Consider the following 23,182-nt stretch of genomic DNA (forward strand, 5'->3'; position numbering starts at 1 on the left):
TGGCAGAAATAAAAAGCCACACTACCCTTACTCTTTGTAGTTGGTGAGCTGAGGGACAGATTTGCTCTAAGTTTCAAAGCAGTCACTGGCAAAGCTGGGAAATTATTCCAGACCTGTGTCCTAACCATAAAACCATGCTTGCTCTCCTGGCATTGAGAGAAACAGGAACATGCCAGAGATGCAAAGCAAACACCAAGTTGTAGAATGGGCCCCTAAAGTATTTCATTCCCTAGAGAGAGATTAAAGTCTTGCAGTACATATAAACACCTGCCTAATGATGACAGAATTGAATTTATTGCTTCATGCAGCAAAAATGCCTCAGAAATAAGATACTAGACATACTATTGAGATCATCCAAAACATAGCACGTGTTGTAGTTATCACAAACTTCAGGTGATCAGCCTAAAACATCTGCAGCACATGTACTATCTGGTGAACACCAGGGCACAGCTTGAGGAAACTCTGCCTGGGACCCTCCAGAGATTGTAAAGTAGCTGAGACATGATAGACTCAAAAGAACACCTCACTTCATGAACCTCCGCCACTACCCCAGCACAGCAGCTCCAGTGGAAGCACTGCCAAATGCCTAAGCTGTGTACCTTCTCCTTCAGTTTAGCACACTCCTCTTAGGTTAGTGAAAACACATTTCTGAGGCTGGGATGATAAGTTTGAACAGAGACGCTAACACAGAACTGCTGCCCCTTTTCCTTCAGGAATCAACTATCTTCGATAAGCACTTAAGCCACAAAGTTTTCTGTGAGGAAAAAATGGGGCTTCAAAAACGTTAATCAACTGCAAAATTTTAAACAAATGTTTCTAACCCCTCTTGGTACATCCACATGGTCAGAAAAAAACAAAGCTATACATAACCAGCATCTGTTGGAACAAGTAGCATCATGCCCATACAAAAAAGCTTTCCAGCTCTACTGGGTTAAAGTTGGTTAAAGTACTGGTTTAAAGTAAAGGCAATTTCCATTAAACTAAATCTGACAGTGAAGTTAAAGGTGAGGTACTGTAATTTATATATTGGCTGTAATATGGTTAAAAACCCAGTACAAATGGCAAAACAATCTACACTGTGGTCATCTGATACTGTTGGATTTCTTTCCTCATATGAAAAAAAAAGTTTTCATGGCTTTTTATTGATAGAAGATGTAACCAAAATGGTCACTCTTGACTGAAGACAGTTAATCATGCAGGTTGAGGAGGAACCATATTTGCAGATCATAAATTAAGTGAAAAAGATCCATGTTTATTTATTTTCATTTCTTCTCCTCTGGACAAAAATCCCTATTTTATTATCTGGAGCAACTGGCAAATCTTTAAAAATACAGTCCTTACAAATCACAAGTTTAGCTTCACTCCTCAGATCTCAGGCCAATAACAGCTAAAAGAAAGGAAAAAACAAATAAATCCTTGCCCCCACTCACCCTTTCACCACCTTCAGGATTCTGTTCCTCTCAGAAAAACTTAAAAAAACTGGTGAACTTTTCAGTGTGCCAGAGAAGCTGGTGCACACGGGCTATTTTAGATCAAAGGGAGAAATACCTTCCGAAGTACCAAGAGCTCCTTTGCTATTACACCAAAATAGTGCCAGTTCACCTCTTCTGCTGGATGAAATACCATGGCGAGCGAAGAATTGGTGTCCAATATAGGCAGGCCTGGGTCATTAAAGACTCTATGGAGTGGAAAAAACAACTTTCAAGTTCTTTTGGAAATAGCCCATCCTGGTGCACAAACGCAATATACTCGCAGGGCAACAGATACCGTGTGCCAAATTCAGCCCGGAACTGACTTCCGTTTCTGAGCTAGCTAGAAAAGTAGTTCCAAGTGCAGTGCATCACAGCAGTGTAATTCCCAAGATGACAAAGGCACAGAAGGTATGTCCACTGCAAAACTGGAGCAACCTCTGAAGGAAAAAAAACCTCAAGGGTTTTTTAGTAAGATTTCCCATAAGTGTCTAGAAAGCTAACTGCATTAGGCTTGTTCACAGTTCTAATATTCTCAATTTATACAATAACAAAACGGCTTATTGCTTCTTTCACTTCTGTAATCTACCACTCTGAGCCGCCTTCAGTCTCTGCTAGCCTTCAGTTTTGAGTCAGCAGCTAACAGAGCAGATTCCTGAAAAAGTCTAGCTTCTTTACTTCAGAAGGGTTGGGGTCGAAGCAGACACCTCCTCTTGGCTTGCTCTCTCTGCAAGCGCTAATGATTCTTGTTGTACATTTTTAAGTCTGTGACCATTAAACAAGAAGCTTTAGGCAGCCATTTGAGCTCTTTTAGCAGGTTTGGGAGCACGCCCATCGTATTGTTTCCTATCAGAAATTCCCCACAGGGTGAGACCAATGTCCATTGCCCAGTTTCCTGTCTCCCACAGTGTCTGTTGCAGAAGCTGCTTACAGAAAGCATGTGAAACCAACCACTAGCTGAGTTCCAATTCTCATGCTCCTTCAACATCCTGCTATTAGGTTTCAGATGTCAGAGAGAATATTGCTGCCTATTCCCAATAGTATCTGGTTTGCACCTTTTATCCATTAATTTCTCTAATCCATTTTGAACTTCTTGATGTGTTCTGACTTCACACCTTCTTACAACAGCAAGTTGTAGAAGTTTATCACGGGCTTTGAAGAAAGGCACTTTCAAAAACCTGTTTTAAATTACATCCTATCAGTTTCAATGCGTTCTCTGATCTAGTATTGCAGGATTTGGTAAACAAGTTTAGCACTCCTCTTCTGCGCTGCCTTCTTGATGCTGTAAATCAGCTTCATCCCTCCTCAGCCTTCTCTTCAAACTGAAGTGAGACCACAAGCCTGCTATTACTTCTTTGTAACAACTTTAGGAGTCCTTTTCATAACATTTTCTTAAGAAAAAACTACATTCTTCTTGAGATGTAGACATCAATTTTATGCAATACTCAAAATGTGGAGGCATGAAAATTTTCTACAGCATCAAAATGTCATCTTTTGTCATGTTCTCAGTACCCTTCTGATAGGGGCAATTTTGGCTGTAGTTGCACACTGACCCAATAATGATAAAAAAACTTTTAACTCAGCATGGCTTGGATTATTCTAAAGCACCACAGAGTTGTGTTGGAGATACTGAAGTTAACTCCAGGCAAAAGACTAGATCGCACAACAACACGGGATAATGCCTGCATTAAGATACTTGCTTAAGCCTTGGAAGATCTGTAACTATATCAAGGCAGTGCACAGACTCCTTCTAGGTTTGGCAGAACCTTGCACAGCTAGGGTGCCTACAGTCACAGCATGTCGGGTAAAATGAGTAGATCAACAGTTCCTTCTGTGTGTTCTGAATGTCTTCAGAATGATACTTCTCTTTTGGGGAGCGCTCTGCTCTCCCCCCAGGGCATCCAGGGCTCAGTATCCAATGTGAACAAGATCTGAAGTCCATGCAGGATAGAGTTAACAATTATCAATAAAAATCAGTGACTAAAAAATTCTCCCTAATTTAAAACTCGGTTTCAGTCACTGAGAAAATTTACCATTACCCCATCTGAAGGGCAATCCATAGCTGTTAGGTGACAGAGGAGGATGAAAAGTATCAACCACTTCCTCTTCAATCAGTGCTGCACGTCTTCTCCCTCCCCATCTATGCCACTGATGCACCTCAAAAAATATTTATGATTTCTCATTCAAATACTTCAGCTGATAAATTTAATATCACATTCCCTGGGGTAAGCAAAAAATAAAATAGTGCATTGGCCTTCGCACATGTGGAGATTATATTACTTTACAATGAAACCCAGCAAGCTGCACGTTACAGTTTTTACCACAATCTCCTTGGTAGGAATGTTTCAAATACATTGCATATGTGTGAATACAATATAAGCATACTGAAATGCTTTGAACACTGTAATACATCAGACACTTGAGGCAGCGGGGGAAAGAAAAATCAAACCTCCTTCACCTAAGTCTATGCTGTCCTTTAAATGCTTAATTTGACACTGGTGTTCCCTAATCTCCTAGACAGTGCTACTTACAATGTACAAAGTGAACTTTCAAACAACTCCCAACTTAAACGCATCCCCAAAACCTCCCTAAATTGTTCCTTGTTCATTAAATATCTCTGTGAAAGAAAGCAGTGGACGTGCATGCCCTGTGTGGTACGACTCAGAGAAAAACAGATTAAAGGAGCCGCAGCTGTACAACAAAGTCCTTTGGTTTATGCAAACACATTTCTACACACTGTAAAATCTGAACATCTGACTCACTTGGATTTTACAAGGCTACAATGCTGGAAAATACGCATAGAAATCGACAACATTCAAAGGCATTAAAGAGTTTCATTTCACATTTGTTTCCTATGTTGCCAGCTTGCCGGGATCACCGCAGCACCTGCTCCTACAGCTTCTGCCCCGGCCGGCGGGAGCTCCTCAGCCCCGCTCCCTCTTTGTGGCCGTGGCCCTTTAGCTGTAGCACGGGTGCCACCTCCTGCCCCGCTGGGGAAGCGCGGCCGCAGTGACTGGGCGAGGGGCAGGGGCCGGGGCCGGGTGGCTCCTCCGGCTCCCCGCCTGACAGGGCCGGGCCACCGCTTCCAGCTGCAGTCCCGAGGATATGGTGCACTGCACGGGCACACCGACCGAACCCCAGATGAGGTCCCCGGTGAAGCACTTGACAAGCAGAAAGGGATTAGCCTTAACCGTCCTCCCAAAGGGGACCCTCTACAAGGAACAGTTTCAGGCCATGGAAAACAAGCTTAGCAAAGTTCTCAACAGCATAATTAGGATTTTATGGGAAGGGCTAGCTAACACTGTCTATATTCTCAACCATACTAGTTCAGTCAGTAACAATATGATAAATTTTATCATAAGATAATGGAGACAGCCATACAAAGGGAACTGCAGTTCTATCCCTGTTTCTTGGCTGTAGGCCACTTTGGCTAAAAGTTTTTCTTCTCTTCTGAATATATGCAGAATCACTCATAGCTCATGTCCACACAGCATTTTTAGAGGTGTTTTCACACAATTGCAAGTAAAAGAGGCACATCTATTCCAACTAACTTTCATTTGAAGACATGTAAATAGGCTTGAGGGTCAGACGGAATAATGATTCTGCTCTGGTGATCAGAAGAGGATTGAGACATGCTGGTCTCAAAAGGAAGCGTTAAAAGCTGTCATACTGAGTTCAAAGCAGATGGTTAGACAGCCATCAGGGAAGAGTCAGAACCAGCTGAGATTTTGACTTGGATATAAAACATATCCCTGGAAGGAATAGAAGGGTGAAAGTCAGTCTTTGCAGAAATGGGAATTGAATTTATATGTTTTCAAAATTACAGTAGCTTGCTTAATTCCATGCACATAATGGTATTTCTTGTACATGTGCTGACAAACATTGTATTTTGCTGCCCTGAAAAAAGCAAAACTGAAGGGTGTTACTTGAATTTTGTCCATTCAAATAAATGGATGAAAAAGAGAATATATACCATAGCTTGTATTGACATACAAACACTTTTATATATATGGATATCTGAGGGTGTTTCATTTTTTCGTGGAGGGGTTCTACAAAACATGACCTCCATTCCCTTAAACACATACTCCTAAAAATAGAAACATTTTGGGTTTCCCCCCTATTTGCCTTCCTAAACCTGTCCTAAGCATCTGTATTATGTTATCCAACACACTGGCTGCTAACAATACAATCAATATAAAAGGTTACTTAGGGGGCATGGCTTTTTTTCTGTCCTCAAAATATAAACCTTATTTTAACACGGGTTTGAACTCTTTCACTGTGGAAAATGTCTCAGGATCATTTAGGAAAGAAAAAAAAAAAAAAAGGAAAAAGTGAAGCATAGAGAAATTACAAATTTTTTTTTGTCTGAAAACAGGAAATTTGCTTTAATAAACATTTTTCTGCACACCAGCATAAAAAATATTTTTTTCAGTTTCATAACTTGATTGTAAAATTTTGTAGGGCAGGAAGCTGGCATGCCAGGCACTGACCTAAATACATTCTATGTCATTCCTTTTAGAAAAGGATATCTGACCATTTATGTGCTGGTATTTTTGTAGAGTATTGACACACAAACTCTACAACTGTGCTTTTTCCCCTTCTATATAGATATTTTATATAACTCTGCTTTGTGACTAATAATCTTTCAGCAGTATGAAATATCATTAAATGATGATCATTAATGATGATCATTAAAAGGATTAAAAAAACCCAATGATGCACAAACAAAAATATTACATCAGTTTGCAAACCTTTGAAAGTGTGGTGGTTGTTACTTATCAAAAGTATCCCGAGTTTATGCAATACTGCATTGCTCACACAGGTCTCAGTGAAAATTTTGTAAATACTTTTGCTTCAGTACCATAAAAAGTTGCCCCCAACTGCTTTTGAATTGGAAGAGGAGTGGAAAAGCTCACATAAGCCAAAGTGATTTTCGTATCAGTTTCCCCTATTTCATATAATACAGCATGACTCGGACACGTTTGGAATTAAAAGGAAGAAGCACAGTTACCAGTGGCTGAAAGTTCAGATGTTTGTACAGTGGTTTACTTCCACAAAAGGTTATATCATCAGTTAGAACAGGTCAGCTACATGAAGAAGTTAATGTGGATTTAGGGCTTTTTGTAGATGGACTTTCATTCAAAAGTAATGCCAGTGCATGAGAAAATTACGAGTGTGTGTAGAATCATTACATAGGACAGCAATACTTCAACTGCTTAGTTTGTTAAAACTAAACATTTGCTTGCTGACCAAGTGCTGAAAAAAATCTTGTGTATTTACTTAACTGCTTAAAACCATTGAGAAAATAATTTGCCATTACTTCTGTTTTCCTTCAGGCTACATAAATCAAGCCACATCTGTGCTCACACAACACCCAGTATCTGGCTCAATGGCCAGACACAAATTAAAAATCCAAACACATCACCTCAAAACGATAAGTCAAGGCTGACAAATGGATGTATGTCCAGAGTTCCTTTACATCACTGGATGAGAAACCTTTGTGAGGTCTCCAGGAAAGGAAGCATGTTTCAGGGACTTGTCTACATCAACTTCAGTAACAAACACAAGAGGGGCACTGGCTTGCAGCTGGGGTATCCAGCTTCTGTAATAGAGGGAATAAAACTGGACAGGTAGAGGCAATTCTAAATCAGGAACATTAGTCAGAAAATACTGAGGATCATGCTTATTTATTACAGAAAATGTTAAGGACATTGTGTGTTTTCATACTAAATATATTTTTTGATTCATGAGGGATTAGTGTTCACCCTCCATAAAATACTTTGTGTTACGCAAGACTGGAAGATAAACTTTTGCCAAAGGAGACAGAATAAACAATGCTCTCCAAAGGAATGGCTGGAGCCCTAAGAAGTGCTTGTGCAGCATGGCAATTTGCTGCTGACAAGCCCTGGTCGCCTGACATTTGCGCTACTGCAAAACACATCTGGGTATTAGTGGGAGATCCTGATGTGAATGAGTTGTCCTGGTAAGAAATTACCTTCAAGTGAGCACTCGGGCTCCCACTACACATTACAAGCACACATACTTCCTTTTCAACCAGAATTAGCATTGAGTAGCACTGCCTTTCTCCCAGACTTCAAGGGATTGAAACAGTAAAGGGCACTATCAGGGGAAAGAGTGGAGGTCAGGCATAACCAGCTCCCCTACGGGAGGCGCAGTCACAACCACAACTCCATCACAGCAGGATCTCTGCAAATACATGGTGATGGTGCTGTCCAGATACTCAAGCTTTTACAATGCAAGGCAAAAGGCACAAGATGCAGAAAAGCAGTACTGGCCAGAGTGACATACAGGTTCCAAAATAAAGTGAGCTTAACTGTTCTCTAGATTATTTTTATTTGAAATCCCACATAGGATGTTCTTCCAACACAGTCTAAACATCTGTTCTTAGCACCTTCACAATGACTTAGCAGCATTTCTTCAAAACACTTCATTAGCTTTCTACTTCACATGGAAATGTAAGAATTTAGACCTGGAAAGAACGACCTATCCATGCAAAACCCACTAAAACCTGGTATTTTAGTCCAGCAAAAGAATCTCTTTCTGCTGCTTCTGCCAACCAAGCCACAAAGCATGTATCATTGAGCAAGCCATTCTGCATTATCCCTGTTTCACAAGGAAAACCTGAAAGGAACATTAAATATAATCAGTAACAGAGGAAAAATGAGGGTCAGTTCCTCATTGAGTCAAACTCAAACTCCCAATCCCATGTTTAATGCTAATCACACCCTTTCAAGTGACAGCTACAGATGGCTATACTTTAAGGAGTATTCCAAAGTCTGTTCCTCTGAAATCCTACAGGACACATCAGTATCAATACATCATCTACAGCAAAACAAAAATACCATCAAGAAAATGTGAAGAAATTGGGTCTATTTTGTCTACCAAGCAGACATCTCAGAAGCATATGCCAAGTCTTCCAGTACGAAAAAGGACTAGCAATCACTTGTCTTCCTTGGCCAATTTGAGTAAGCAAAATAATTTTTACAAAAGATTAACCAGAAAGTTTGGGTGGAATTTAGCCCTCAAGAAATATTTGAAAATAAACCAAGCACTAGGGATAGTCTTAACCAGTTCTCCAACACTGACCCTGCATAGGTTCTAAGGTCACTTCCAAGAAATAAAACATTACAGGAAACCCTTAGCTTTATACCTAAGCATTTTGATCAAAAAATTAATATCCTAGCCCAACTCCTTCCGGCAAAAATACTTAGGAACTGTTAGTTCTGTTTTGGTGAAAACAAACTTGGCATGAAGAGATGTCATTCCCTAGTATTCATTGCCATGTAAAAGAAAGTGACATTTAAAACAAAACAAAAACAAAACACAAACATAGCACTGAACTTACATTGAGATATTGTTCAATTATTGCAAAACACTGTTTAAACTTGCTCATGGACTACAGCTCTTTACTTGGAATTCCTTTTCCCAAGAGTTAACTGATCATAGCATAGTATTTAAGAGGAAATGTATAATCCAGCTACTGCTGAAGTAGCAATCCCAATATGCCATGGTAGAAACAAAAATAATTTTGATAGATGGAGATCATGTTATTTTTCTCACACTGCAGTAAAAATATGTTAAAGTAGGATATACTGTAAAGTTGAAAAACTGGTAGTTTGCTGGACTCGTCTCAAATTGCTTGCAGGTTTAAAATACATAAAGCTCCTTACTAAACAAATAAATTCACAATGTGCTAACAATTCCTAAGTCTAATTCAACTATAGATTCAGCGTGCATGTTCCCCATATATGGCTTTACAAAACCCAAATAAAAAACTTGTTGCAAGGAATTTCACTGCTCCTGTCAGGTAAACCAGCATACTAGCCCCAGGATCCACAAGAATGGACATCTCACCTACCTTTCATGCAAAGCTGAAATTGGTGCTATTGTACTATTAGCCTAGCCAAACAAATAATAGTTATTTCTGCAGCATTCTTGTAGGCCGTGAATGCTCACAGAACATCTTTTTCTTTAGCCAGCAAATCCTATTTCTATAGCATTACAGCTGAGTGGGAAATCCAGTGACAGTAGTATCACAACATAGCATGTTATTTTGAATCAACTTTCTCCATAAATATTGAGGAAAGTGCTAAGATGAACATCAGGTATTAAATACAAAAGGTGAACAGGCTTCCATATTCTCTATGGAGGTAAAGTAGTAACAGTCAGACAACTTCAGAATTTTATTAAAGCAATATGTTATCAACTTTATTTTTATCAATCCTTTTCAGTGATGGATCCTTTTCCTTAAAAAGACCATCTCAGTTAACCTGGACACAAACATTTCTTCCTTCTTCCACCAATACCCTTCCTATTTCCCTCTCCAAAAGTAAATTAAGAAATTAGTAGACTTGTGGGAAATTAAGTTACAATAGCAAAAACTTTCCATGCTGAGCTGGCCTCAAGCTAAATTGAGTTTCATCAGAAGGGCAAATTCAGTTAAAAAAAAAAAAAAAAAAAAAAAAGAAAAGCAGCTTAACTTCACATAATCTTACATCCAGGAAGTATCTATACAGGACTCACTCCCTTTGTAGTCAGTTAAGCGTATCTGAACTCAGGACCATGCTGTCCTCCATTCTCCAGTCATTTTGTGTTTAAAAGTAACAATAAAATGAAAAGCTCTATTTTAGCCAAAAAGTCAAACATCTGGAAAATCTTAGTTTTCTTGCACAGGCTTAGCAAAAGCTTCCTCAAATTTGAGAATATAAAGCTATGGATTTAATATTTTCTAAACATCTTCACCCATTACCCTGGAGGGGCTTACTGAATTGCATGTTTGTTACCCTGCATCCAGAGATCCAAGGAATTAAGAGGAATTTACTATTCCTAGCAGGTAAAAAATGTGCTGGTAGTGAAACATGTTCAATTAAGAAACAATTTTCAACCTCAGCAATAAACAGGCCAGGGAACCCACACACTCCAGTTTTGGATCCCAATTCCCTTTGTAATAACTGATAAAAAAGCCAGCCAAGGAAAGGCAAAACCATAAATCCTATTATACTGCCAATATCACAGCCATTTTAGACAATTCTCTTAGAATGTCGCTGCAAAAAAAAGTCTAAAGAACAAATAACATTACTATTTTATCCCAAACTTGAAGTTGGAGCTTCTTAAAACAAGACAACAGATTGAAATGTAAATAGGACAAGACTGAAGTGTACTTTGTTGTGCTTCTGTCAGATACTCAAGATTATTAGCCAAACTCAACTGAAAAAAGTTTTCTACTAGTCTCTTATACAGTTAAAGGAATATTTTTATAAACTGCCTTTTCTTAGTGTTTAGAAACCTCCAGTAATTTAAGGAAATAAGGTCTCCAACTAAGGCTCGTATCTACAGGAGCAAATTTGTCACTTCAGCATCCAAGGGAAAGTGGTAGCATCTGTACATTTGCAAACTTCCCTCCATCTGCAATAGTAGCTTGACATTAACTAAAATGGTAACAGCTACTTTTAACTCACTTCCCTGAGAACTTCTCAGACAAAACTGAACATGTATCACCACACGGTTACATTTCCTGTATTTGGTCAGACTTGGAAAAGGTGATTGTCATTAAGTACATCTGAAAATGTTACTACAGGAACTTCTCAAAAATCCAAGTCACCCAGATCTAGCTACCAGTAGCTACACAGCTACAAATTTGTGACAGGGCCAAAACCAAGACACTTCCAAAGAGCTTTAATGAGAGCTGTACAGTGTGCATATGAGCCCAGCATCTGGAGAAGATGCCTGTCTATACACTACATGAATGATGTGGGTTATCGAAATCAGGTACAAACCACAATGAGAATTCAAGCTCAAGAGCCTGAGAAGCAAAGAAATACACATTCCAATCTTCTCAGTCTACAGGTGCCCAGCCCCACATATTCATATCTTACTCATCAGCATAATGCAGCAATTCCTTATAACTCCACTTAAGAGCTGCTCCACAGGAAATGGAAGACATATATAACTTGCAGGAGGGAAAAAATAAGTTAACCTTAAATTCCAGTCTGAATCCCACCTTGTATCCAAAAAGAAAAAAAATTGACAAGTTCTGTACATCATCCAGCTACTGTGGAAACTAAAGACACTGGGCAAGCCAGAGTTCAACAATGTGTTGTTTTAAGCAGCGATGAGATCTCAGCTACTTGGCTACCTGACTACTAAGACTCCTACAGAATACCTAGAAGTAGGTGACAATACTTCCTGGAAGCTTATTCCACCCACAATTTGCTTCAGAACTGGGGGAAGGGGAAACCAAACAAAGCACACCTTGTGTCAAGTAATGTCCCTAATATATTAGGATAGCATTTAAAAATTTCCTGTAACATCTCAGAACACTTGGGTAACGGTTAAGGCCGTTCTCCTCATCTGTTTCAGCAGAGGGAGCCAAATTTTCATCACAGATGCAGCAGTACTTCAGACTTCCCCATAATAACAGATTCAGAACCTCTGCAGAAGTACATGCCCAAGCAAAGGTAGTACTTGACAGCATTTCTACAGGTGAGCTGCGCCAAGTTCCCCAAGTTGATACCCTCTGGGGTGGAACAGGAAACAGAAGCACCCAAGGATAGGAATGGCAGGGATCGCCATCATCTTTTTAGCAAGCTGACAGTTAACACAGTAATAGCTATACCAAGATCCGAAAAGTCCTTTATCTTCTGATGGTACATGTTGCAACTCAAAAGAACTCTTCCACAGATTCCCACCCATTAATCACACACACACACTAGTCAGGTTCAAAATTTATTTTCTGTTCATTTCTTGCACTTGAAGTACTCTTCGATGACATCCTTGGCCTGAGATTCCTTGCCATAGTCCTGTAACACAAGGCAACTCATTAACACATAGACTCTTTCAAAATTTGTCAGCTATTTTAAAAAGGAAAATTGAGGTTGATGCTTTTTCTCAAGGCATCCCACGTATTCATACAATTCCATACAAGTAACAATCAATCTGCCAGCTGTTTTCCTTTCATTCTCTTAGTAAAAAACTGCTCTAATAAAGAACTACTCTATTTCATTCAAGTGTAATTCTTCATTTCTGTTTAAAGAAAGCTAAGTAAGCTATGTGAAACAGTAGCAAAAGTATGAAAGCATATAAAGAAGGGATTGGTCTTTACTGTGAAGATGTAGCCATCTCTTGGGACCTCAAAGACAACAAAGTCTTCAAGGCTCGTACTGTGGCTTTACTTTACCAGCTCATTTTAAAATATGCTCTGCAGAACATTTTCAAGTTGAGCAGACACATTGAACTGGCATTTTTTCTTTCCTGAAAGAAAACTTCATCTCTTCTAGTTAAAAGATCTGTCCTTTAATGCTTACTGGCAAGTGGGCATAGATACTTTAAGGAAACAGGCATTAACTTACAAAATTAATACAAGTATTTTAAATACACATGAAAATAGAACAGGGAAGCAGTTTATCTTCACTTTAACAATGCAAAGCAACTGTTTAAAAAAAATTAAAACCTAAGATCCTTTTAATAGTCCATTATCTAAAGCCACCTTATCTTTACTGCTCATTTTCAGAACTCAAGAAGTTAGCTATAATTATAGCATCATCTTACTTTGACAACCACACAACTGCAGCCCACTACTTTGCGAGGCTTTCCTTCTCTGTCGATCTTGCAGAGACCTACCCATTCACCCAGTTTCTTGTTGTCATCAACCTGTGTAAAACATTGCATCACATTAGAACTAGCAACTTCCAACATAACTGGGTTTAGCAAAAACTGCTGTACTCTCAGAAGTATTGGGTAACGGATGGCTGCTTTCCTCACAACTATCAGTAGAGGGAGCCAAAGTATCATCACTGTACAGCTTTGAAGAAAGTAGTATTTAGACCTCTATGTTCTACAGCTACTTGCAGCATTAATCTGTTTGTCAGAAAACAAGACATCATTTTAACTTTATAAAATATCTGATATACATCCTTTGCCATTTATGTGCAGCTTTTGTACTGCTTCTATGACAATCACTCAGAACTAAAACAACCTCTGCTACCAAGAGAAATTTTGCTTAGATAAGCCTTTATGTGTCTCAAAGATTTAGCTGTTTGCTGAAACAAGCAGCTTATATTGCAATCAGGGTAACTGTTCCAAACTTGTGCCTGAAGTTCTGACACTCACCTTTATTAAGTTGATCTGATGTTCTGCACAAAGTGCTTCAACTAATTTTACATATGTGGGTTCATCACAATTTGAAGCCAGAACACAAAGATGGGCTTGGCGTCTTGAAAAAAAAAAAAAAAAAAAGAAAGAAAAATGACAATTTAATTTGGGACATGGATTTAATGTTCTTGATAATCAAAACTGTAAAGAACAAAATTCAGCTAGTGTGTTTCTAGACAACCACTTCCTAAGTTTAATTTTCGGGTTTGAGACTACACAGGCTTTTGAAATACTAACATACTTTTGAGATGATCTACTACAAGTTAAGCTTTTCATATACATAACAGACCACTCACACATTTTTAGCTTTATTATCAGATTACTCTACTCCACAAGGTTCTAAAAATCCCACTAAATAAATTCTCAGCCATTGAGAAAAGGTGTAATGACCGGATATACACCAGTCCCATGCAGAATTGGTGTCATTATTAAAAAGCATCGGAGTTACAAGTTGTTTTTTCTTGTTTACCGCAAATAGCAATTGAACATTAGAACTGCAATTATTAAAAGCTTGCATTTCCATATCAATTTGTTATAAGCTCTTCAGAACAACCTTTTCTACTTACATTGAAACAAGCTGTTATGACAGGGCATCATTTCTAATTAGGATCTTTGTATACTGTGGTACAATGTTAAGAATACCAAAGGGATACCTGACAACAAAGAGAGCTGTATAGGTCTTCCATGCTTAACCTAATATAATTTGACCACTGCAAACAAAGTCAGTTTTCTCTACGGCCTCCTTCATCATAACTTTTATCACAGTTTCAGAAACAATGTTTCCAAGTAAAAACCATCACACCCATATGCATATAAACTTTGTACATGATCCTCTTAACACACAGCATATGAAATTTTATCTGAAGTCAAAACAACTCTTACAAACTAGTTGTCAGCCAACTAAGTAGTATTTCTCTCCCATTATTTGGTATCCTGTCTTAGAGCTTTTCGCATACAGGTTTGTCAGACTGCTGGTCTCACTCATCAGACGAGTGAAGGGGTATCCGACAAGTTGTTAAGTCATCACCCAAACACTGCAGCATTTCACTTAAACACTATCTAGTCTTAGAAGTATGTGCCTCTCTCTATATATATATACACATACATAGAAACATATACAAGAAACATGTATGTACATACACAGTACTCCATCCTACCAAGAAGCCGTAACTGATTACCATGGTTGGCACATGTAAGACAAGTTTAATATTGTTTTGATACTGTACCAAACCAATTATGTACAGCTGCAATACCAAAAAAAAAAAAAAACCCACAAAAAAAACCCCCAAAAACCAACCAACCAAACAAAAAGCAAAAAACTGAAGCTAGCAAAAGCAATGAAGGCAAGCTATGGATTTCAAGTTTGCTTCATAAAACTAAACCAACTCTTCTAGGTTAAGTCTGACATATATAAACCCTCCCAATTAGAATCTTAATTTTGAGAAGAGTTTTATCATTTCTTAAAATACAAGGTCCTTGAGCCCCAGATTTTCATAGCTACATACTGCAAGTGCCATTCCATTTACTTCACAAAACAAGTCCGTATGAAAACTCGATGGCACTGAGATCACAAAAAGATAGAAACTGAATACACTTAGACACTTTTATTCTTGAATCACAAAGTTTAGCATCTGTATTTAAAGATCACAGTTAAAGACCTTGAAAAAGAAATAGAGGGTCTTGCAAAAAGTTTCAACTAAACATCTGAGCAAAGTGACCACTGTATGTGTTCAACATACCTTGTGCCGTTCTGCGATTTACCATAGGCAAAATGGGAAAGCCAGACTTACTTGTCCAAGGCTTTGGCTGCTTCACGAATACCACGAGCTAGGCCATCATGGATAAGTGCAGTCTTCAGCACTTCTTGCAGGGCGGTGTTAACATCCATTACACCTCCAGCAGTAATGCTAAAGAGAACACAGAAACTGCTCTAATTATGACATCTTATAACTACAAGCAAAAGTTTCCCATTTACCAGCAAACATCCAATAATTAAAAATATAGAGAAGCAAGGCAAGCACAAGAACCAAGGCGAACGAGAAACTGGGTAAAAGATGAATCTGAAAAGAACGGAGAGATTAAATTCTCCTACCGAGCCGGCCAGCTCTGCTCACTCCATGCTCCCTTAAAAAGAAAGGGAAGCCCCGCACACCAGCGGAGCACCCAACCTGCAGGAAGCATGCGGCAGCACCACGACGGGGGCTGCGTAGTTCCCGCACCGCCGGAGCTGCAAGGCCCGGCATGGAGCGGCGCGAAACGGTCAGGCGAGATGCGGCCCCTCCGCCCCCCAATGGCCCCGGCCCCGCTCACCCTTCCTCGGCCATGGTGCTCACGGTGGGTGCTGTTCCCGCCCGGCTTCCTGCTGGAAATACAGACACAGGCCGCCCCGGTGAGCGGCGCCGGCCGCCCCGAGGCCCCCGCCCGGCCCGCTCCCGCCACGATGCCCCGGCGGCCGCGGGGATTCCGCCCGGCAGGCCACGGCGCCATCTCCTGTACTCACCCCCGCACCACCGCCAGGCACCAGCGGAAAAGAAGGCGGGCCTTCCGCCTTACGCTCTTATAGCGTGCAAGGACCCCAGCCCGCGCCGGTGGCGGGCTGTCCGCGGCGCTGCCTGATCCGTCACTTCCGTCGCTAGCCGTGGGCAGGGAGCAGGTTTCCCCGGTATGAGAGTAGCTTCCGGGAGCAAGCCAACTGCAGCAGCTGGCTAGCGACCTCCTGGGGCTAAGGACCAGCCGGGACTGGGTCACATCATCTTTCCTGGGGCAGTAAGCACACCTGTTGCTGCTAAAGTGGTCTTGCTTCAAGTGTCCCCGTTCCTCAATAGCTTAAAGCCTAAGGAGGATGGGGAACAAACTGTAAATCGTTGCCGTCTTACCGTGGGGTTACAGACCTCGGCTGTAACTCAGAAATCAGAAAACGCACCTGCACGTTCCTGTCCCTGCCAGACCCTCACACACCGCTGATCCGACTGATGGCATGCACAGCACGGCCACCATATTTGCAACATGGTGTTTGCTTGAGCGCTGTCAGTCTGACATGGGACTTTGTCCATCCTGCCTGCTTCAGACTGGACAATGTGGCCATTGGGTGGTCTACCTACTGCCATCTTTGTAACAAAACACCTAGTGTCAAAATACTGCAAAGCCAGGTAACAAATATTGATAGCCATGGTTAGTGGCTAACGCAAACACATTTGTTGCCAGTGTTGTGAGTCACCTTTTCCACAGTGTGTCGTTCCTTGATGCTATGGTCAAGTGGCAGGCTGAGGGCTAAATCCAGATAGTGAGGAAACAGTGCAGAATCACAGAACACCAGATTTAAGGGACCTCAAGGATCATCTGGCCCAACCTTTCTAGGCAAAACATGACCTAGACTAGACGTCCCAGCACCCTGTCCAGCTGAATCTTAAAAGTGTCTAGTGTTGAGAAATCCACCACTTCCCTGGGGAGCTTATTCCAGTGGTGGATTGTTCTCATTGTGAAAAACTTTCCTCTTGTGTCCAGTTGGAATTTCCCCAGCACTAACTTGCCCACTACCCCTTGTCTCTCTCATATGAGCCATCCACCAGTGCTGAAGAGGTCAGGGGAGGGCAGAGAGGGAAAGGGAAACCACTCAGCTGGCTCAGAAGTGCGCCACAGGCCTGGAGCTCAGGCAGCATGACCTTCCTGAGCCTGGAAGGAGAAAGGCCTGGCTGGGGGGGCTGTGGCTGCACTTCCAGGCTTCAGCTGTCTCTTTTCCCGCTAATATCAACTCCGAGGCAGTCAGGTACGTACCCTTTATATTACAAAGATCTAGAAGGGGAAGAAGCTACCCAGAGCCCTCCAAAAAAGTCCTGGAGACAGAAGTGGAGACATAAGAGGGCACTCCTCCCTCTGCTCTGTGAGCTACCAAGGGCAAAGCCCCTAGGAACAACACTGCTGGTTACAATGGTAGCGTCTGAGGTGCACACAGCCACCTCCAACTACTGCCATGTGTTGCTTGAAACTCTGAACTGCATCCCCAGTTGCAATATCCCTGTGGGTTGCAACCAGGTATTCTCATTTAGCAGCTCCTGTGGGACATTTGGCCATGTCTTCTTCCCTCCTCTTCCACAAGAAGTGGGAAGATACAATTTTCTTCATACTCAGACTCCAGAAAGCACACAAACACAAATTATAATGCCCACCTTCTTTTCCACTGCCTAGGGAGAATGTTCTTCCCTATACCATCTATCACTTAATTTTCTTGTGTCCCTTAAAAAGCCCCCAAGATGCCTAATGTGTAGAGGATTTTTTTTACTGAGTGGAACAATAAACCATTACCTCTCTGGAGGTCATTACAGGATAACAAGAAGTCCCATAGCCAGCCATAAAACACATCAGTATCACCAGATATGTGCAATATAGATTCTGTCCAGGAGATGGGAGTATGTACATTTGAAATATTTACATTACAGCAAAAGCGATAATCACAGTCAAATTATAATCTAGTATTTTAGAAGTAAATACGCAAAAATAGTTTTTCTAGCACAGTTGCAAGAAAACAAAGCTGTGCTAAGATAAAAGTTATGTATGCATAGAGGGGATGTTTGCATTGACACAACTCTGTTGAAGTGTTGGTATAGCTTGGCAGGTACATATATTTGTGTGTAATAGAATCATAGAATCATAGAATAGTTAGGGTTGGAAAGGACCTTAAGATCATCTAGTTCCAACCCCCCTGCCATGGGCAGGGACACGTCACACTAAACCATGCCACCCAAGGCTCTGTCCAACCTGGCCTTGAACACCACCAGGGATGGAGCACTCACAACTTCCTTGGGCAACCCATTCCAGTGCCTCACCACCCTCTCAGTAAAGAATTTCTTCCTTATATCCAATCTAAACTTCCCCTGTTTAAGTTTGAACTCATTATCCCTTGTCTTGTCACTACAGTCCCTAATGAAAAGTCCATCCCCAGCATTCCTGTAGCCCCCCTTCAGATACTGGAAGGCTGCTATGAGGTCTCCACGCAGACTTCTCTTCTCCAGGCTGAACAGCCCCAACTCTCTCAGCCTGTCTTCATACGGGAGGTGCTCCAGTCCCCTGATCATCCTCGTGGCCCTCCTCTGGACTTGTTCCAACAGTTCCATGTCCTTTTTATGTTGAGGACACCAGAACTGTACACAATACTCGTGAGGTCTCACGAGAGGAAGTGTGTGATCCTGTCTAATGCACAGTGTGTTAATGTGAGCTCAGTGTTCATGTGGGTTCTCTGCATACTGTTGTCACTATCTCACCTGTTCCACCTTTCTGTCCAGATTAGTACAAGGAGTAGCTAGTTTTTTAACTTCTGTATGTCCTCTTGGAATTATGAGTCCATTTAGCACCCTGCAGTGTAAATGCTGGTATATAGCCACAGGGCATGACATGTTTAAAGCAAAGGATTGCAGTCCTGTGCTAAGAGTGTACTTCTAGTGCACTTCAGAGTGGTGAGTGGGGTAACAACAGGGTGCTAGGCAATGAGGAGCATCCAGATGTAGTTCAAGAGCCTGCCTGGGCTGTTAGAGGGATGAGGTGGTGTCAGTGCAAACACCGGCTTAGCAGCCAGCCTCAGCAGAGGAATTTGGTCCTCTCAGGATTTGCTTATGTTATAAACACCATAACATGCTGTCTGTAAACTTGGATTTGGGGAGAGAAAGAATAACCACAAGCTGTCACATCACATTCAAGAATTTGGATGCTTCATCTCGCAGACTTTTTTCATCATGAAACTATATCTGTTCCCTGATTTGCAATGCTGTGTTGATCCAAGATGCCACATGAAGCATGTGAGTCTCTAAATCAGGGACCAGCCTGCTGTTCTGGGTGATCCATTCTGACTCAACATTTTGCTGCATATATTTAAAAATTCTTTGGTTATAGCTACAACCCTCTGTGCTCTCCGTTCATTTCCTTCACTCCCCCTGACTGTCTCCCCTTTCCAGGGTGGCAGCCTTCCTCTTTTTTCCCTTTATGATCAAAATGGCAACTGAACTTGGGGGCTTTTTCAGAAGAGTGGTACTGCAGTGAGGATATAATGGTTCACTGTGTCTCGGCCACTCTCTTCCTGTTTCTTTTTTGCTCTGTTTCACTCCTTGTCTCTTGCTGTGATAACCTTCACCTTCACCCTGGCAGCCAAACTCCGTCTTTTCTTCAAAATGCCAGACTCCAGTGACAGCTTTAGAGCCATGTTGTAAACTGTGGAGATCAGGAACTAAGTAGCTCAGATGAGCACAGTACAGTGAGGTAGTCAGGCAGGCAGGCAAAATAGTCAGGTATTACAAACTCCCAAAAGAAGTCCACAATAGTGCTAAACTCTGAACAACCAGTTCCGAATTTCAGTTCTGACCAATCCTTGCAAAACTTCTTTTCCTCTGGCATCCGTTTCTAGAAAACAAAGCACAAGCATGTGCTATGATTTCATTTCCAGTGTCACAAGACATCATTTTCTTTCCAAAAGAGACAACGGCTCAGCCTTGTGTAACACTGAGTTGGAAGCCTTCTTGCAAATAACATCAGTGCACAATTTTCACCCTACTCCTCCTAAACAATTATCTTGTTAATTTCCTGGTCACACAGTCCAAAACAAGGTTCTGCATTATAAAGATGTAAGACCAGACTATTTTTACCAATTTCTGTATCCGCAGAAGTCCTGCTCATTGGCCCCGGGAGGTGAGATGTGCATTTTCAAGTGCTTCCAGGTAATGGTTCAGAACAGCGCAAGAGATGTCTGTGTTGAGCTTCAAGTGCCTGGAGAAATTATGGTGAGACCATTCTAGGGTCTCAGAAAAAGGACAAGCTATTATGGCATTTCAGTTTGAAAATAAGAAAGGCTTTGATCTCATGGTAACTGAACAAAACAGTTTGCAGGTTTTTGTTGCCTTCCACAGATCCCGCACTAGATCCTCAAAGGATGTGGTTACCATGTGGTTAAATTAGATCCATTTTAAACACTTTCCAAATACCTGTGTGCAGCCACTATGGCTTCTGGCAAAATAAATAGTAATATGATGCATATAAGCACCAGCTAAGTGATTTCTGGATTGTAATGCAAAAGTATTTCTAAGATCTCTACAAATACATAGAACAATAACACGGGGTATGTATTCCCACTTGTACTGAGCATTTCAGAATGTCCTGGATGATCAGGAAGGAAGCTGCTCTTAACACAATTGTTGTTAATGTGTTTTTATCTTGTAGACATAAGCAATAGATGTAGACTCCATTGGTAGTCTTTGCAAAGGGCTAGTGTACCAATGCTTGAATTCTACATATGATTTGGTTCTGAAAGGAAAGTTACTTTTTTCTTTAAGTTGCTGCAGACATGACATCAGCAAGAAAGGCTTGTATGCTTTAAAAAATAAAGATTTTTGGTACAGTTGGAAAACTCACTGTGACAGGCTGGTAACAAGTCTGTGTTGAAATGTTAACAAGTATTTATAGCTCTGCTGGCTTTGGCTCAGATAGGGTTAATTTTCTTCATAGTAGCTCATATGAGGCTGTGTTTTGGATTTGTGATGGAAACAGTGCTGATAACTCAGGGATGTTTTCATTACTGCTGAGCAGTGCTTACAGGATGTCAAGACCTTTTCTGCCTCTCACCCCACCCCACCAGTGAGTAGGCTGGGGGTACACAAGGAGATGGGAGGAGGAGACACAGCTGGGACAGCTGATCCCAAATAACCACAGGGATATTCCATACCATATGGTGTTCAAGCTCAGCATATAAAGCTGGGGGAAGAAGAAGAAAGGGGGGACATTTGGGGTGATGGTGTTTGTCTTCCCAAGTAACTCTTGTGATGGAGCCCTGCTGTCCTAGGGATGGCTGAACACCTGCCTGACATAGGAAAGGCCACAGAAACGATCAGAGGGATGTAGGACCTCTCCTATGAGGAAATGCTGTGGAATTGTTCAGCCTGGAGAAGAGAAGGCTCTGGGCAAACCTTATTGCAGCTTTTCAGTTCTTGAAAGGGGCCTACTTAAAAGATGGGAAAAGACTTTTTAGCAGGGCCTCTAGCAATAGGAGAAGGGGTAATAATTTTAAACTAAAAGAGGGGAGATTCAGGCTGGATATGAAGAAAATATTCTTTACAATGAGGGTGGTAAAACACTGGAACAGGTTGCCCAGAGAGGTGGATGGTGCCCCATCCCTGGAAACATTCAAGGTCAGGTTGGATGAGGCTCTGAGCAACCTGATCTAGATGAAGATGTCTCTGTTAATTGCAGGAGCGTTGGACTAGATGACCTTTGAAGGTCCCTTCCAGCCCAAACTATTCTATGATTATCAGTGGTGAATGAATTCCTCATTTTGCTTTGCTTTACTGTGTATCTCAAGCATGAGTTTTCTGATTCTCTTCCCCCATCTCACCTGGGGAGAGTAAGCGAGCATCTTCGTAGGGCTCTTGCCTGCTGGAGTTAAACCACAACCATAACTTGTGGAGAACACATGAAGAATTAACAAACATGTCACATCAAACAGTTTCTTCTAGCAATAATGAGCAATGCATAAGTAATTATGCACAATAAAAAAATAAAAAAAAAAATAAAAAAATAAAAAAAAAAAAAGTATGCACACATAGGGAGTTCACAGCCCTTTTTATTACTAGAGCCGTAGCTCATTCTGATCATAGTGCATCACTAGTATTTCCCACATTTCAGCCTTTTACTGCACACACTCACTTTGTGGAAATCTGACTCCATAGGCTTTACTGGATTAGTCATTACTCACAGGTAATTATTAATGAGAAGACGACTAGGTTTTGAAAGTGGTTGGAATCTGTTGAGTGAGAGTCTAGACTGAAAAGAGCAAGTAGTTGGAGTGAAAACTATTTCACCTACTGAACATAATTGAGTGTTCTAGCCACAGTAGTGAAAGCTTTATTCTCTTGCCACAATTTTAATCCCTCTGTACAAGTTTCTCTTATTCAGTCTATTTACATGTCATGCTTTACATAGATCACTTTTTTCTCATTATCCTTTTGTGAACTCAGGATGACTTAGAAGTGCTCTTCCTCTTTTTTGGGGGGAGGGAGGTATACAGCTGTTCAAATGGATTTACATTTATGTCTTTTTTTTCTGGAGGCAGACAGGAAAAGATTAACATTGTTCTTAGGGATTTTTCAACTTCACAGCTATAAGATATGCCATACACAATATATTGTCAAAATAGGCTTCACCAAAGGAAAGTGTGGCTGTTTTCTTTGTGGCTACTAAGTTTTTTTAGTTTCCTAATCTTGTGATAAGAAAGTTATTCTTCTTTTTCCTGTCACATGGAGTGTGGAATTCTAAAGTTAGGTACATGGCAACATTTGCTCTGAGATGTTCTTATTTTGCATATTAGTATTGTAACTGGTGACAAGGTGGAATAAGGATGGCCTAGTTAAAATAGTGCTTTTAAGAAGTAATTACTGGTTTTTTCTTCAAGCAACGGGTGGTCTGCATTTTACTACATTTCAAAGAGGTACTCAGCTCATGTCTCGTCTCCTTCCTCACTTTCCTACCCTCCCAGTAGAAACTCATGCTAACTGCATTGATTGTATCAC

General features: G+C 40.9%; 1 protein-coding gene across 3 annotated transcripts; it reads right to left on the reverse strand.

The window, feature by feature from the left end:
- Window positions 1–12,202: 12,202 nt before the first annotated feature.
- Window positions 12,203–16,205, reverse strand: RPS12 (ribosomal protein S12). Of its 3 annotated transcripts, none has more exons than XM_080615635.1 (6): window positions 16,141–16,205; window positions 15,951–15,999; window positions 15,431–15,547; window positions 13,599–13,701; window positions 13,038–13,139; window positions 12,203–12,289 (listed from the first exon to the last, which is right to left on the reverse strand). In XM_080615635.1, the coding sequence occupies exons 2-6, from the start codon at window positions 15,962–15,964 to the stop codon at window positions 12,227–12,229; spliced, it is 399 nt and encodes a 132-aa protein (XP_080471761.1). In that variant the 5' UTR covers window positions 15,965–15,999; window positions 16,141–16,205; the 3' UTR covers window positions 12,203–12,226. The 3 variants fall into 3 exon arrangements, with proteins under 3 accessions (XP_080471761.1, XP_080471760.1, XP_080471762.1); XM_080615634.1 differs by having other exon boundaries at window positions 15,951–16,002; window positions 16,141–16,182; XM_080615636.1 differs by lacking the exon at window positions 15,951–15,999 and having other exon boundaries at window positions 16,141–16,159.
- Window positions 16,206–23,182: the final 6,977 nt, after the last annotated feature.

The sequence above is a fragment of the Psittacula echo genome, assembly GCF_963264785.1.
Source record: "Psittacula echo genome assembly, chromosome: 4".
Taxonomy (NCBI): domain Eukaryota; kingdom Metazoa; phylum Chordata; class Aves; order Psittaciformes; family Psittacidae; genus Psittacula; species Psittacula echo.

Bases quoted from the DNA above. Each gene is read 5' to 3' on its own strand.
- RPS12 (XM_080615635.1), bottom strand. The intron at 13,702-15,430 runs GTAAGTCTGGCT...TTTTTTTTCAAG, and splicing joins GCAGCCAAAGCCTTGGACAA to ACGCCAAGCCCATCTTTGTG. The intron at 13,140-13,598 runs GTGAGTGTCAGA...TGTTTTACACAG, and splicing joins ATCAGATCAACTTAATAAAG to GTTGATGACAACAAGAAACT.